The 18,221-nt window shown below is 42.9% G+C and overlaps 1 protein-coding gene across 1 annotated transcript; it reads right to left on the bottom strand.

The window, feature by feature from the left end:
* Positions 1 to 664: 664 nt before the first annotated feature.
* LOC120896282 (28S ribosomal protein S5, mitochondrial) lies at positions 665 to 2,362 on the bottom strand. The gene is made up of 2 exons (XM_040300276.1): positions 2,039 to 2,362; positions 665 to 1,955 (listed from the first exon to the last, which is right to left on the bottom strand). Exons 1-2 carry the CDS (start codon positions 2,262 to 2,264, stop codon positions 805 to 807), a joined length of 1,377 nt encoding a protein of 458 aa, XP_040156210.1. The 5' UTR covers positions 2,265 to 2,362; the 3' UTR covers positions 665 to 804.
* Between the last annotated feature and the right edge of the window lie 15,859 nt (positions 2,363 to 18,221).

The following is an 18,221-nucleotide window of genomic DNA, read 5'->3' as shown; positions in this document are numbered from 1 at the left end:
CCACAGGGGTGCAAGATTTATATACCAATACGTTCAGGTTAGCACGTGGTGAACCATTTGACATCGAGGCATTTGACGTTTGGGGTTGCGAATTATTCTGCTTTGACGTAAAGTGAACGCTTTTCATATTTTTGATGGGTTATTGTTTCTAAATATAGTTAAAAACGTGTTTTTACTGAACATTTTGACCTCAAGCGCAATTTTGATCTAAATTAAGTTCATTACTTGTTTTTTTTTTATTTATAAAAATTACAACAACACAATGAATTTTGTGCCATGAATTATAGTGTTTTTTGTTAAGACTGTGTGCGCCGATAACCGTTTTTTCAAATATCCTCCTCAGCACGCAATATCGCCATTGTATTGAACTGTCATTTCTCAATAGCACGGATAAACGGACAGCCGGATAAAAGGTACCCGTATAAACGTCACTCCACTGTAAATAGTAATTAGTAATTAGTAAATAGTATCTTTTAACTAACAATACATCATTGCACATATAATAAGTCTCTATAAAGTGTATATGGTCACGCCAAAAAAGGGATAATAGACAACTCATATAGAGTGTAACATGGAAAATAATCCAAAGAACACTGTTACCCTAGAACGCCCGGCATATACACTTTGATCGTTCCTTTCGTATGCTTATGTAAATAGTGCATCATTTAAATGCTACTGGGCTGGATAACCGTTTTATTAGGGACATATTTTGATATTTATTCTGTTATTCCTTCCACCTTCGTTGCAGCATTATGCAAGTAAACTGCCTTTTTTAGGTCAAAGTCTACATTGGAGTAAGCCATCTTACTCGTCCTTCGGACCTGGTCCCATTCTGCACTCGGGATACTTCTCCGTAAGATAACTGCGCACCTCCCCCGTCTCGGCCATCATCCGTAGCCGTACCTTATCCTGATTGCGGAGGTACTCCTGCTTCTTGAGGTAGATTTCCCACGAGCGGAATTTCGTGTAGAAGGGAGGGAACTTTTTCTTCTGCAGCTGTATCTTTCCATCCATGCAGTACTGGGTAAAGTCGAGAATTTCGTTATTTTCTAGCTCCTGCTCCGTGCGACACACCGTCGGGCTGGCGACCACCTTCGGGAAGTTCATGTTTTCCGGCCGGAATTCTACCACATGCAGACCCTTTTCCTCCGCAATGCGCTGGTGATCTTTTTGCTTGAGCAGTCCGATAAAGAATGCTTTTACGACGTGCTGCACGTTCGTGGAACCTTCACACTTTGCGCGCAAATCTTTAATACCAAGCACTTCGCACACGGTCCTGATCGCACGGTGGCATTTCAGTCCGTAGCCTTCCGGTTTTCGTTCGACAAACAGTTTCGTTGCCCCGAACTGGCAGTGGAAGTCGTGGAAAACCGTATGCCCATTGCACAGATCGAAATGCATCAGCTTCTGACCGGCACGGTTCTTTGCCTGTCGCAGTGCGGCGCGGCCCTCAATCGCTTTGCCGAATCCAAAGCCGGCCAAACCGTTCCCGTTACCCGTGACCGCCATTGCCGAGACGCGCCTCTTCCGGCCGTGGTTACCCTTCATGTTCACAACCGCTTTCAGCTCCAAGCACTTGGTGTCGAAGCCTATGAACTCGTCCTCACCGACCGCGTCCGGCGGTCCGATACTGCGGCCAGGCATTTTCGATCCCGACCATCCTCGCTCGAGCGGACTCAGCTTCAAGCGCTTAAAGTTCACCATCTCATCACGAATGCGCCGCAACTTTGCCTCACGCTCCTTGTCTTCCGGAAGCTTTTGCTGCTGGACCAGCTCGCGGCCTCGTATCACCGGTGCCGACAGTCCGGGCCACACGATGTTCGCCTTGCCGTAGCCAATCATCTGCCCTTTGTTCAGATCCTTTGGCGTGATGCGGCCGGAACCTTTACCTCGGCCTCGCTTCTTACCGGCATTACTGACGGAGATGACACCCTTCCATATTTGATCCGCGGGAACTGGAAACGCAAAAAAAAACATTGGAATGGCATTACACTGTTAAGCTGGGCGGTACAACGCTACCACATTACATCCGACTTACGTTTGTTGAAGAAACTTGTTTCCCGAACATTACATAATGTGGGAACGGTGGGTTGCAGCAATGTGCGGCCACGATATTCGTCATTTGCCGGTCGCACATTGAAGAACGTACTGCTGCTGCTGCTGGTGCTTCTAGAACCACTGCATAGCGAGGCGGTTTGGCGCCCGATATTCAATGCTGCAAAAGCTCGTAGCAGTGAATCACTGCCCGACACGATTCGAAACATCGGTAATTTTGGTTTTCTGCACCACAATCTCACTGGAAATAAACAACAATGCCGCGAGACAGCAGAAATGTGTTCGCTGCTGCAAAACAAAACATTGCACAGTGACATGTACAGAGTGACCAGAAATACTGATTTATCTGTATTCCTACCGATTTTTTATATGCCTACCGATTCACAGATGACTGCCCTAAAACCACCGACAAACCGACGTTACACTTCGAACAAAATGAGCTTCAAAAGTTGTCTCCTTATTTCAAATTAAAATACGTTAAACACTAGCGCCATCTCTATAACGATTCGCTTACTACACTGACACAGAGAAGAAATTGCTAAATCCCCTTTTTGTTTTTTCTTCGCAAATTCCAATGCGTATTGTTTTATGTACTTCTCACATCTTTTGCATTGATTTGGAAACTTATAAAATGATTTTCCTGGGTGTTTTGTCCAATAATTCTCACAAAATCTTGCCTCACACTTCCTTCGTAATTTGTATTTAGAAAAATTGTTTACATCCAAGCAGCAGTGAACAGACCCAAGTGCCACAAATACACTAAACGACCACTAAACGGCTTCTAAACGACTCAAGCTCTCTACCTAAACGGATTATAAAAAGACTTCGTTTAGCAGACGGCAAACGACTCATGCATTCTAAAAATAGCAAAAAGCTGGTGGCGCCATCTGTTGGTGGGATACCTAACCAGTGGAGCTTGCTCGCTTGGAGGAGAGTATTCTCATTCTCTGTGTACTGTTGTATGGCTTCGCATTAAAGGTATGCATCGCTAGAACTAGAACGGCGATACGATTGTTTAAATACTAAACTCCAACGGAAACCACCAGCACTGAAGCAAGTGAGATTTGAGTAATGGTCGTTGGTGTTGATACCCACGTATCTGACCACATGACCATTCATATAGATTTTTGCTCAGAAAGTTAGAAGGCTATATAGGTCATGATAAGATGAGACTTGTCGAAACACATTGCAAGAATAGGACAGTAATATAATAATCAGTTTTAATGTTTGCCGACGACGCAAAAATGTTTGCGCCTATTCACAACACAGGTGATTGTACATTCCTGCAAGACTGCATCGAAATTTTCTGTTCGTGGTGCAAGCGTAATGGACTGACTATCTGCATCGAGAAATGCTACTGTGTGTCTTTTAGTCGATGCAGGAGCCCAGTGACTGGGACCTACTGCAGTTAATCGACAGAATCATGCCAAAGACCTGGGCGTTCTGCTTGACTCTAGTTTGAACTTTAAACAGCATATCGATGACGTTGTAGCCAGAGGAAATCAATTACTTGGCGTGGTTATCCGGACAACTAATGAATTCCGCAACCCCATGTGCATCAAAGCTGTGTACAACTGTATCGTTCGTTCGGTTCTGGAATATTCGTGCGTAGTCTGGAGCCCAACTACCGCTTCTTCAATTGCTCGACTTGAGGCGATTCAACGTAAGCTCACGAGATATGCCCTACGCCTACTTTCCTGGCAGGATCGCAATAATCTTCCTCCGTATGCTGCGCGGTGCCGTCTTCTAGGCCTTGAACCTCTTTCGGTTAGAAGACGCAATGCACAGTGCTCTTTCATCGCTGGATTGCTAAATGGCTCTATCGACTCATCGCCATTGTTGCATCGAGTCGATATCTATGCACCATCCCGAACACTTAGGTCTAGAGAAACTCTACGGTTCGCTCAACCCCGTTCCAGTGCTGGTCGGTCTGACCCTATGTTCCGCATATCGGCTGTCTTCAACACTGTCTCGGATTGCTTCGACTTCGACATCTCAACTCAGTGCTTCAAGGAACGTCTCCGGCTTTTGCCGTGGCCGCACTGAATTGCGATGCAAATCTTGTTTCTGCTATGTATTTTTTTTATTGAACTTTTACATCTTAATTAGGCCATACGGCCCGTTGAAGATTAAATAAATAATAATAATACCACATCTACTGATCAAACCAATGAAGCTGTGGAGCTTTCATTTTTTTCTATGGATATTCAATTTTCCAGTCGTTTAAGCTTAATCTGTGGCGCTTGGGCGAAAACTACCGATAAAATTTTGATGCGCCTACCGAAAACCGCCAAAATAATCTGGCCACACTGGACATGTATGACAGTCGCGCTTTGGCTATCATGCGTACTGGCGCTGGCATCAAACATCAAACCTTGCGCTATTCGCCACTACAGCGCTACAGTGCGCAAAAAGAATCGTCATCGTAACGCGCGTAACGCTTAAGAAACGTTACTCGGAATGCTACAACGCTGAAGGTGCCTTTAAACGATTACTTTTTGTCGTATCGAAGAAGGGGATATGAAAATTTATTAGAATGTGGTAACAAGAACGCCAGTCTGGTGTTACCGTCGTCAACTCGTGCGACGTAAGAACATGCCCGTCATGGGTTCAAGCCCCAAATAGACTGTGCTCCCATACGTAGGACTGACTATCCTGCTATGGTAAAAATTAGTCATTGAAAGCCAAGCTCACTTCACTAGTGGGTACAGGTGCAGGCCTTGACCGACAGCGGTTGTTATGCCGAAGAAGAAGAAGGTAACAAGAACGACTTTCAAATATTTGGATTTGGACAAATAATATAAACGAACATAAATTACAACAAGTTTCATTTAGTGAATGTTGTTACAACTTGAATGGTTGTTTAGTTTTGTAATAAAGCACTATTTTGAATATCAATATCAATCTCCACGATACTATGAGGCCATTTTTGCTGCGCCTTTCGAACGATTTCATTCCGACACACTGGCGTGTGGCGAGGTGCGTCATCGATTTCCTAATTCGTGTGCTGTATTTGTCAATTTTCCATCGCTTCAGCATCATCGCATCGTTTACCGACGAATTGTTTGCGGTACACTTGAATGTTAATTACTTTTTTTCACCCTCACCGAATGCGGACAGTGTTTCTCTTTCTTTCCATCGGCCCAACCGCAGTCCCACCGCTCCCCTCTATTGCCTACCCCATTGTAGTAGTTGTCCGCTAGGCGTCTTCTCGGGGTGTTGATTTGTTTCGTTATTATTGTTTCTGCAAGCCTGCCCGTCACACGGAACGGTTCGCGCACCGCATTCGAATTCGTAACCCCAAATTGTATCCAAACAGAAGGCTGCCAGTTCGAAATCTACGGCTCGCACCTCCCTGTCGCAGATCATTATCGATCGACAAAGCTCCGTCGAAGGTTGGTGCACGGGAGGGGTGGTTTATGGGAGATGGCTGCTAACAAAATAAGCGCTTCGGACGTGGTACACGTGGCCGAGGTAGGCTAAAGCAATCGAAAGCCTTTGGCCCGTGCAAACAGTCCGTCAGCGGCAGTCAGTCCTACCGCCATTCAGCCAAACCAGTCAGCCAGTTAGTGCAGTGTGGTGGCATACACAGTGTAAACAAACAACTGGGCGGGACGGTTTTTATTATAAATTGATATTAAAATAGTATGCTGCGAGTGTGAGCGCTCTGCACGCCCGTTCCCCACTAGCGCCAAACAAATGTGGTGGCCATTTTTGTGAGCTCGCAGTGCACGTTTTTGGGTGTTACTATGGCAACAAAATTAAGAGGAAAATGGCGAACAGGAGGTGGGGAATAAAAGGATCCCAAGTATGGTTAGATGCTGTAACAGTTTGAAGCAAACGCAACTTCCAACGCTGCAGAATGCTTTCTCTCGTTAGCATATGATGATGTGGCGCACAAACGCTATTTGTTGAATTTTTCGTTTTTAATTTAATTTCTTCGTTTTTATTTTTGTTCAATCGTCGAGGAAAATGTATAATCGAGTAAAATTGTTCGAAAATGTGGTTTGAGGTTTATAGGATTTAAAAACACAAATTGATCACGAAAATTGAATTATGGAATTGAACGCATATTTACCAAATAAGCGGTACTTTAAGCAAAATACAAATATGAATTTAATTTCGTATATATTGAGCAAACATATTAAAAACGTTTTCCAGGATTCTACGTACGGCTCAAGGTACGTGTGCTAATGTGCATCGGCGGGTATATTTGCCATTATTTCCACAACGGTTCAAACAAACTCTCCCCTCTCGCCAAGCCCCCCCGTATCGAGCGCACCAAAGTGGTGTTTGTTATTTTAGCAACAGTTCAATATTTACCTCCCCCAATGGAACAATGTATCATCAGTGTGTGTGTTCCGAGGGAGGGGAATTGTAAAATGGCAAATTTTCTTTCCCCACAATCTTAAACCATCCCGCCGCCGTACTCCGCACAGTGGTACGCACTGTGGTGTGGAAATGTGCTATCCATCACGCGCAACAACTACGCGTACAACTTACCGCGTGTCGGGTCGGATTGTAATGGAAAAACCGGCATTTAGTCGCCCGTTCGGCTATGGTTTGCACTTAATTAAATTTTCATAATATCTATTCCCATTCGTTTCATTCGGTGGGTAGGTGCCTTTGGCCGTCAAACGAGCGCCCTGCGGACGGCGCATTCGCATTTGGATTCTGCGAATCCTTGCCATCCGACATCAATCATTCAGCAGATTCCTAGTCATCCTGTTTGTTTGACTAGCTAGCAGGCAATTTGACATGACATTTATCGTTTTACTCAAACGGCTGCTGTTGGATCAGATTTGTATCTGCTTCGGGAGATTGTTGAGCCGTGCCGACCCTTTTCCTGCAGGACCACTGGGCTAGTTCGGACTAATGAGCCGATGATACGTACGTAATCGCATTCCGGGACACTAGACGGGGCACCGATGTTGAATGTTATCTGTCAATCTACGGTGCTTCTTCATCACACCGTTTCGGAAGGCATTGGCCGCTCCCTCAGCATCCTTGTAACGCAAAGAGCATGTTTACAGTTCGTTTCTGCCACTGTCGCTATCATATCGTAAATCTTCATCTAGGACAGGGCAGACCTTTCCCTTTAGAAGTTGCATTCTGGCAAGCGTGGTCGGTACTGGCTGGATGGCTGACTGACTGCAAACATTGTGCCTGCATTGGGATTGCAGCAACATATACCAGATGAACCCGAATCCGCAACCAGACACTGTAGCAAAGCCACCTATTTATAAAGCATTTAGGTTAGGTTAGCTGACTGATGATATGCAAAAGCCTTGGGGGCATGCGGGGACAATAGGGAAAGGAGAAAGATTGATCTACAATTAGCGAAAGGCATTGGGTTGGAAAGCTGAAGTAAAACAAATTGCAATTGTCGGTGCTGGTGATGCACTTACTCTAGCAGAAAGATGTGTTTTTGTTGTGCTATTTGCTACCGGATTATGGGAATAAATCTGATTTGCTAAGGCGATAGGCTCGCGGCTTTTTAATGCGTCCCTGTTTGAAGAACTGTATCTTTGTGTACGTGAAATCGCTGAGAATTGTCCTGCTGTGCTGAAATGGTGTTAACTGGCTCTGTTTAGGTATCTGGAAAGATTGAGTGATTGTTAAGTTATAGAAAGCTTAACTTCAGTGATTTTGTAAAATGGAAAGCTATTATTTCCAAAGGTAAAACAAAAATAGCTCTTTAAAAATTCACACTCAAAATAGGAATTTATCAAATGAATAAACATTATTAGTTTTGATTTTCCCAGTTTTCTACTTTTTGTTTTCTACCGATCAAGACTAGAACGAAAAGATAGGTACCAATTCATGAGTTCCATCAATACATTCACGAATTTGGACATTCAAGAACTGTAAAATTTAATAATCTCGACATTCACGGATTTGGAGACACGGGGGATTATTAAATTTGACAGTTCTTGGGTCAAATCAGTACAATTTGCCCCAAGAACTGTCAAATGGTTTTTTATAAATAAGTTTTTTGTATTAAATAAATGGTTAAGTATATAAACATACTAAACTTAATCAAAATAACTTATTTATCAAATATGTTTAGGCTAAGCCGTAACGTACTTACTATATTACACGGATATTCGAATAACGCGAAACGTATAAACCGATTATCTCGGGAATGGACTTCACATTGCAATCCAATAAATTTTCTATTTTTGTTGACTCAGAATTGACCTACAAAAATATCAACCAATTTTTGAATAAGTTCCGGTTGAGCTTCAGTAACAAAAACCAACATCTGCCTAATCTGATCTAAATAAGAGAGTAATGTAGATTAAACTGAAATACAAATTAACTAAAATTAAAGTATTTGTAAGGGGACAACAGTTAGAATTCTGTCTTTGATCAATCTAGAACTAATCTAACTGTTACTGGCACCTGACCATAAGCCTTCAAGTGATCAAATAACTGCAATGCAGAGTACTCGAGCAGAGTTCTACCTTTGCCACAAGCACATAGCGGAATTTGGGGCAAGTGTGCCACCTTAAGCATTTCAAGTTATAACTCACTAAAACGTGTTTTTCAAAAGCCGATTTAAATCTCATAACCATTTTACATCTTTTTTTTCACTTATTAATGAGTTTCGCTTGAAAAAAGTGCAAACAAAACAGTTTTTGAAGCGTTTTATAAAGGGTCCAAAAAAACGTTGGTTTTTGGGCTATGGGGCAAGAGTGCCACTCGTATGGGGCAAGACGGCCACCTGGTTAAAATAACCGTATTTTTTAGATAATTGGAAATTATTACGTTCGTACCACTAGTGCATGTATTCCTACATGTCTTGAGTCACCAATGAACCCCTTTTCATCACAAACTGTATCGCAATATGGGTTGTTGCTGGTCTGTTTTTCCGGAGTAGAATCCGCTCGTAAAAGCGCACCATACCGCTGAACGCTACAACAATGTTAACGTTTTTGACAGCTCGCGCCTATGAAAGATGGTGGCACACTTGCCCCAAATAGAGATGGCTCTTTTGCCCCAAAAGTTGTAACTTTTTTTTAATTGAATTTTTCAGTGACAAAAAGAAAGTTTTTTTCAACTAACCCCACAAAAAAATTCACGTTTACTCAGCTATACGGTGGTGTAAATATTTTCTGGGTTGATTGTTCGCATGATTTTTGAGAGCTTATTTGGTTGGATTAAAAAATTATAATATTCTGCTCAATTTTGAAACTCAACATAAATCAGTTCAAAACAATGGGAAATATCGATTGGTCTATATGAAATTCGGCTCAGTATACCTAGTCATTGGAAAGCAAGCAACTGTATACACGATTGATCATTAAACTAAAGTTTTTAAGGAAAAATGCATGGTGGCACTCTTGCCCCGTATGGCACACTTGCCCCAAATTCCGCTACACGTACTTCTCTTTGGGGGAATAAACTTAGCTTAGTAATAAGCTTATGCCGTTCGATTAAAACCATTCGGCTAGTATTTTTAAACCTTCAAGTCGATCTTTCCCCCCGCAAAGTATCATTCTGTGCTTGAGTGCAGCGAAACACGACGCAACTTTATCGACGCAGCACAAGTGTTTTGTGGTGCGATACTTGAAACCATTAACGCTTGACCAGCGCCGAAGCTTAGAAAAGATAGAAACACAAAAGCTCCGAAACCCCAAAAACAAATGTACATTTAATCCTTCAAAAGCTGCACATCACAAACGCTGCTGCTATGAAATGGCTAAAAAAGGGACCCCAACACCATCGCCAAATCGATTATTTCTCTCTCTCTCTCGCTCTTAAGCTCATGCTACTTGTATCGTTCGTTTGCTCTTCCCCGAAACGTCATAGCAATGGCGCCGATAATCCATCCCCGCGGAACTGCTCCACTCTTCCATTCCACCGCGAGAGGGTCAACAACGCCCCTGTCCTGTGGCACGAGAGTGTCGCGGCGAAGTGTTATGGCGCTATTTGTAACATAATTCGGCGTTTTACCTATCCCTTGCTGTTATTTCTTTTAATACTTTTATCAGGACGGTGTGCTAACGGTCGCTTTTCGAATAGTAATAAAAAAGGAACACATTTTCCTCGCTAACCAAAAACGGCTTTAGTGACCCTGTGCAGCCGCCGAGCCGGGCGGGCTTCATTTGTTCCTTTTCCGACCTGGCAGGAAGGAGTAAGTGAACATGTTTGCGTGTTTGTGTGTATGTTTCCTTTTCACTGTAATGGTTTTCCCCATGTTGTTGTTTTTTCTACGTTGTGCATGCTACAATCGTGCTCGTGTGTTCCATGGAGGGAGGCTAAAATCCTGTCCTCAAGTGCGCTAATCTTCATCTTTCAATCGCCGAACCGTTTAGCGAAGGTATCGTTGAATTGTATGTGCATATGTATGTGTGTGTGTGTGTGTGTGTATTTTTTAAAATGTTTGAAGTCCCTTCCTTCTGTTTAAAAAAGCATATTTTTCACTGCATACGCTGCGTTTCCTGTTCTACTGTTTTGAGTGTTTTTGTACCTATTTTTGTTTGCAGAAGAAACGTGCAGGAAAGCGCGTAAGCTTTAGTTGGTTTTATTTGTGCGATGTATTTTACCAGACAAGAAGTTAGCCGTACGAATAGGTTGATAATGTGTAAAATTACGCACAGTAAAGCAGCGTTTGAAGTCTAAATTGTGCGAAATGTTGAAATGGAAGTAATGCTACAATAAGGGTAAACTTTAGTCATTAAGCCGAAATGGGGGGTCGTATCGAAATGTTGTTAGTATATGTTTGTTAATCAAGTGACGGGAGGAGGAATGTTGCATTTTTTCAACGAGCATTATGGCTTAAATCAGCACAATCAAGCAGTGTGCTGTTTGGAGTTATGTGAATTTACTAGGTTGTGCAAGATCTGTTTCTATATCCACACAAGTGATTTAGTTATAGTTTCTGGCTGCATTAATCCTCTTCCATGGTTTCACCGAATCGTTCCTTCAAAGTTACCTCGTTGTTTGGCACTACGACTGAACTACTGAGATGTCAAACAATGAATAACTCAACTAAAACCGAGCCAACCAGAGAGGGACAACTGTATATGATTTTAAATTTTGATTGCTCAAATGCTCATTTAGTATGTTTAGTGTTCGTCATTCGCATGTGCTCTTTATAAATTATTGCAGACTTTTGCAGCACTTTTACAGCTTGATTTTGCATTATTAATTTTAAATACTTATTTATAAAAATGAATATGTCTAACGTCTAAAATGAGTTTATGTCACTCATTTCATAGCATCAGTAGCAAAGAAGAAACATTCCACTAACAGTTTATAGAAAATTAACAAGAACTTTCTTTAATCCCTTACCTTATTCCCTTCAGTTTACTAATTCCTCTTACCCTTGTAGAGTTCGTCTATTCATTCTAGTATCCAACCTAGACAAATGACGGCACAGTCCGTCCTTTACGAAAGATTTAATTGTCTGGCTCCATTCAGTAACCTAACCTCGATCAAAATTCTAAACTTTATTAAAAAAAAAGCATATTAAGTATTAATGAAAACAAGCCTTATAATTTGTTCAAACTTAAGTGATCCTTTATATGCTGTAAGAATTCATGAGAAAGTAAATTTCTTACTCACTACACCAGCGGTTTTCAACCAATGGGGAGTTTCCTCCAAGGAGGGAGTTTTTAATTTATTGGAAGGGATTTTTTGATCAAAATTTCGCTAAATACTATGGGTTGCCACGCTCTCCCCCGTTCATTTACTTCAGGGGTTTCCAAACTACGGCCCGCGGGCCGCATGCGGCCCTCAAGGGCTTGAAATGCGGCCCGCGATGACTTTGTAAATGTTAAAATCAATAGCTTATTTTATTGACTAATTCATCAAAATTCAAATTTACTTCTGAAAGTCGAAAATTAGATTTGAATAAAAGAAAGCTGTAGAAATTGGATACACTCAATTTATATTTTCTAATTAAAACGAGATTTGAAATTTCGCCTATTGTAAAAGTAGCGTCAAAATGGCCCTCAACAACGTTAATTGTGAAGCAATGCGGCCCGCGAACTGAAAAGTTTGGAGACCCCTGATTTACTTGGTAGGGGGAAATGAAATCCTACATGTACCCTATATGGGGGAAAAGCTGCAAAAAGGTTAAAACCCACTGCACTACACGATGATATCATTTCATAATTGACAAAAGATCGAGGACGAATTGTGTTTATAATTAAATAACATTATTTCAATTAAAATGCTGTACTTTTACAGTCGTTGCGCCCAAATTTTGGCTCTAAGGTATCGGTTTTTGACAGTGCGCATCAATTTTTGCCTCGAAGGTATCATTTTTTGACAGTGCGCTTCAATTGTTGACACTAGCGCGCCTATTTTTGTCTGAAAGTCATAAATTTTTGTCTCCTGTAGGTTTCATGCCAATTTTACAAGGTATTTGAGCAGATTTTTAACAATTGTTATTCCACATCTCATAAAAAATACAAAAACTGTGTAAATTGATTGTTTCTTGAGAAAAAATGATGAAATTTAGAAATTCTAAAGCTTTTGTTTACAGCTGAATATACATGCCAATTTTTTCACTCCATTAAAACTTCAAAAATTGGCAAAACAATTGTTTTAAATTTTAAATTCTATCAATAAAATTATTCAATTTTTAACTTAATTTTAACAATTTCAAAACACACAGTTTCAAAAATTACGTAAAAATTTTGTAAATTTTTGTAAAGCGATTGACTCACAGTCAAAAATTGATGCCTTAGAGACAAAAATTGTGACATGCTGTCAAAAATTGGTGCCTGTGAGACGAAAACAGGTGAGTTAGTGTCAAAATTAAGCGGCAACCACTGTATAACACATTTTATTATGAAATACGGTTACGATTATCGTGTTACATTAAAAAGACCATACAGCATTTCTATGTAAGCAAAAACCTTTGCAAAATTATATGATACGTGATGATTCAAGCCTTAAAACAGTTGTGTGATATATGTTTGGAATTACACAAATACACGGTGAATAGTTGAAACAGACAGTGCAACAGTACTGTCGTTAAATTGGTACTATACCCAGGATGCCAAAAAATCTAGTGCATTCATGAAATTGTGTTATGACACAAAACTATTCGTTAAGACAAAACCGATTATCGTATGTAATCGAAAACCATATTGTAATGATATTTTTAATCAAAACAGAAGCTTCATTGCTTCAATATTTACACTTGAAAAATGCATGACCACACACAACAAGATCTAGTTCAGGTGCCACTATCACGCATTCAAATGTCGTATCAAACCACGACACAGTTCTATACAGTAGGGGTGCACCAAAATCGAGCTTTATAAAAATGCTTCAAAAAATGTCGTCCTAAATAAACACATCTCCTAAACAAAGCAGAAAAGCAGGGAATACAAAAACCAAAACAAATGAAAAATCCCATTCTTCACACTCACTGAGTCCTTCAGGTGAAAGCACATCATTGCGAGCAATTGGAAACGAATTCCTTTCCAATCGCATCCACTCATCATCATCATCATCATCACCATCGTCACATTCGCCGGTGATAGATCTTGTGTGTGTGTGTGTGTGCACGATTCGTAGGAAATGTATCGTCCCGGCTCGCTGGAAAGTGTGATCTAGGGAAAAAAACCCTGAGTCTTTCCTCTCCACTCACCTTCTATCACTAAATCACTCCACCATCCCTCACCCTTTTGCTCCATTAACCCATTGGTGCAAGGCAGTCGATTCTAATCTCAAGTTTGTTTGTACACGAGCCGAGAAATTCCTTGTCCTGGGAGAGCATTTCGTCCAGCTCCGAAAAAAAGCTCAAATGCAACATTGCTCTAATGCAGACAGAAAAAAAGAAGGCAAAACAAGATCTCGTACAACATAAAATCCTGTTTTGCTTGTCCTCCTTTGGCTGCCGTGGTGCATTTTCAAGGTTAACCCGTACACCCGTGGGGACAGGTTGCCCTTCACTTGCTTCCCTCCCCGATTGTGTAAGCGGTAAGAGGCACTCTTTCGGTCAACAGTACTCATCCTGAAGGAGTACGATTTTGTTGTAAAAGCGAGCGAAATACCATTTTGCTAACGTTGTGCGTTTCTGTTGCTTCTTCTTCTTCTTTGGTCGGCTACACACACACACATGCACACGCACCACGTGTGACAAGTGGTGGCTTGAAGTTTGAAGATCGTTTGAATTGCAAGGATCAGTACGATCACGAAAACCGCCCTGTATGATGCTCGAGAGATCCTTGGAGGACACTCTTGGGCGGATGTCAAGGGGCGAATCAAGTGCTGTCAACGGTGGGAAAATGGTCAGCGCGAGCGCAAGCCCGCACAAGCACCACCGTCGCCTCCAGCAGCAGCAGCAGCAGCGGATCTTTGGTAGTAGCAGATCGGTTCTTCAGACGAGCTCAACATGTGTTTTTCTCCCCATTCTGAGTATGTGGTAACATACTTTCAAATTAATTACACACTAAAGCATACATTACTTTAAACAACATAAGAACAGGACCATTTAACGAGTATACAGAACTAGGGCTTTAAACGTGGGTCTCATCAATTGAAAGTAGCACACTTCCTCTTTCTCTTCGCCCTAGCTTCCTTACCTCTACGACTTCCGAAACCTCCGTGACCTGATTAGTGAAGGGTGGAGGGAATACGGGTCTAGTTCCTCCTCTCGCAGTTGAAGTTTCTTCCAATGACACCTAGCACACTCCACGTCGCTTCTGCACTTATTCTGCGCGGTGAGAGAGAGGGGACGCTTCGAAGAGAACGAATCGCGCACCAGCGTGCTCCGTGCTGACTTTTGCGCTGGTTGTTGAATTTTTCCTCCACAGAGCGCACAGGGAACAATATGAAGAGCACTTTTGAGCCATCCCGGGAGTGGTGTGTGTGTGTTTTGACACCCGGCCCAGGAGTGGGGAGTAGTGGAAACAGTGGTGGAGGCAACAAAAATGGCACCCGGGTGAGGTTGGAAGAGATGGCTGCTAGGGCGTTCGCGAGCCTGCACGAGTGGCTTTCGAAGCGTATGTTAAGAGGTATTAATCAGAGCGAGTTTGCATTTCGGTGGTTGGCGCATCGGCCCAGAACCGGACCGAAGTGCATTAGAATTGGCTACTTTCACGGCCTGTTAAGCGAAGCCGTGGTGAGGTAAGACGGAGCAGCCTGTTAAGGTGTGCTCGACGTGTTACCGATACAAACACTCCTAGCTGGCTCTCTGATGGCGGTGTTGGCGGTATGTCTGTGAGTGGGCTTGAAGGATGTTATTCAGCAGTGTACAATCATAACACCGGTTACAGCTTTGGAGGCCAACGGAAGGGGTATACTCGGCGTCTATAAAATGGTTCGTCGTTTTTCTGTGTGTATGCTGAAATGGCTTAAATCAACAACATTGCGACTCCGATGAATGGAGGTGGTTTTGTTTTCTGCAGAAATACTGCATCCAACAACATACACGAAAAGCCTTCATAAGCCCCGTTGGCCATTCAGGCATGCAATCAAACACACGGACGTCTGCAATGCGTTTATTGAGTTGCACTTGCACATAAATAGGAAAATTTGTCTTTTGCTCTAAACTGAACCGAGAGCCGCATCGCAGTGAAGCTGCAGTGCAAAGCGCGTTCGAGCAATAGCGTAAAACCAAGCTTTGGCGTAGTTTGGCGGAGGGTGCACAAAAACAAAAACCCAACTTTGAGAGAGGAGAGAAAGAGAGCGAGTGGGAGAGGAAAAAAATCCAAGGGCTAGTAATAAAATCCGTAGCACCAACAAACAACAACTGCCAGGACACCAGCACCACCGCCACGACCGGCAGTCGCAAGTAGTGGGTAAAATCAACTACGCCAGATTCAGCATTCGAGCGGCATTAAAGTGGCCACTCCAAAGTTCGCTAGACCGCGCTCAAGCGTACTTTATTGACACCTAGTTTTCGTACCGTATCTATGCTGCCGCTGCTCCTGGTGCTGTTTGCTGGTCCTGCGACTGGTGCCAGGTCAGGCACTAACTTCAAAACCTGCCATTACAACTTCTGCTACCACTACCACTACCACTACTACTACTGCTAATGGCTGTGGCAGTGTTAGTAGTAGCAAGAGCAGCAAAACTAACGCCAGCTACCACCAGCGATCCTCTAATACTATTACAGAGGATGTTGTTTTTTTTATTGCCCCCTCCTCACACTGCTCTTTCTGGTCAACTCTTTCGTCGCACAACTATCGTTCATCATCATTACTAAGGACACTGGCTCATAGTTCTGGGTGAAGTTTCTTTCCATTTCAACCACACCAATGGGGTCTGCTTCTCACTCAATGCACCATCTCGTTCTTTTATCACTTTGTGCGCATCTGTCCTTCTCTATGTGTTTGCTAGCTTGTGTTGTTTTTCCTTTTCCAGTGTGTTCATTTTGTCTTTTTGACCCGTCTTTAAAGCGGTTTGTTTTTATTTCATTACACGCTAAGCCCACATCGATTGGCAAACTGTATGTGTGTAAGTGGGAGAGAGATGCAAAAGAGTTCCCATTTCCGGTGCGGTTAGAATCCGAGCAAGGACACATTTATAAGCAATTGCTGTCAGATATGCTGCTTCCCTTGCTCTTTGTTTGGAAAATATTTTATTTTAAATAAAATGTTATTTGTGTTATCTGAATAGGTAATATTTAATTTTATGGCATAAAATAACAATATTAAATTGAATGGTTCTTCATACATTTGATCGTTTGGTAATGTTGTTAAAACGAAGGAAATACTCCCTTCTTCCAGATGAAATGTTTCATAAATCTGATTCTTCCTGCGGCGTGCTTCACAAGATTTCTACCCCTGACCGGTGCGCATTCCCCCGATCCATTCGCATGCAGCTGAGCTGTTTGATGAACATTTAATTGTGATTCCTTCACATCCGGGCACAGTAGCCCGCGTGCGCCCTATCCAACGCTAGTACGTCCTTTGCGTTCGATCGTACTTTTCTCGTGCCGCTGTTTGTGCTCTCAATCATACGTACTCACACAAACACACACACACACACATACACATAGCCTCTCTCGCTGTGTCGTGCAACCATGCCAACGCTAATTTTCTTAGCGGAAAATCTTCCAACACACAGTGCGCACTACTGGCAGCATCAGTAGGCCGGTGCTCTTTGTGCGAAGAGCACGGAACAATAGGATGCCTTTGTTCTTGCGTTCCGTGCTGTGCTACCATGCTTCTTCTTTGCCACGCATCCTTGCCATGAGTGAAGTGGGGAGCGGGGTTTTCCAACATATACACACACACACACAAGGCACGAACCTCTTGCCTATTGATTTAACGTCCTTCACGTCGTCAGTTCCCTTTTGTTCCCTTTAACCGCGGGTGCTTCTCATCTCCTTTGCCCTTTACGGGATGACAGAGTGGTGGTAGCATCAAAAATGAGAAGCAGAACATGAAACGGGGCAAAAAAAAACTCCAACCAAAAGAAAGGGAAAACAACAAAACCCCAACATTCACTGGGACGGCGATATCCTGGCGTATCCTCATGCGTGCCGAATGCCGAACCCGGCCCGGGTAAACGGCATTTCGGGAAAGCTGCCACAGCTCCGCATCCCTTCTCCCACGTGCGGGCATGCGTGTTCGTGTGCAATGAAACGGCAGGTCCCGTCGAAACGTACCGCTTATGGACGGCATCGAATGGAAGCGTCCCGGTACTGCGGGGCGCGTTTTGTTTCACCTTAGGATTAGCTGTGGGCCGTAGCAGGCAGCCAAACTACTGCACGAACGATGAGCAAAAGTGCCTCACGAGAGCACGAAGGATGACAAAGAGCGCGACTGTAAAGAGCGAATAATATAAACTATAATAGCAAATAGCGGGCAATACAGCACAGAAAAAAAAGCCATTCCCTCACCCCCTCACCACTCCACACGACCACTTGCCCGCGGAAAAGAAAGGATGTAAAAAAACACAATAACAATTTTCCGATGAAAGACACGCCTTTCAAGAGCACTCGAGAACCAATCAGATGGTGGTGATGGCGAACGGTAAAAAAATGGTGATTGTAAAGTGGGCGTGCTGCTGCCACCGTCCGCTTCGCCCGTTTGCCCGTACCGCCGCCGACAACGCGCTTACACAATCGCAACACGGCCACAATCGCATTCTAGCTCCGCCTACATTTCTCACCGCTTCTCACCACGATGAGACACGCAGCGTAGCGCTCACCGTGACGCGTGCAGTTGGAATCCCGCTGTAGTAGGGAT

The sequence above is a fragment of the Anopheles arabiensis genome, chromosome 2 (assembly GCF_016920715.1).
Source record: "Anopheles arabiensis isolate DONGOLA chromosome 2, AaraD3, whole genome shotgun sequence".
Classification (NCBI taxonomy): domain Eukaryota; kingdom Metazoa; phylum Arthropoda; class Insecta; order Diptera; family Culicidae; genus Anopheles; species Anopheles arabiensis.
This window is presented reverse-complemented; position numbering and strand designations above follow the sequence as displayed.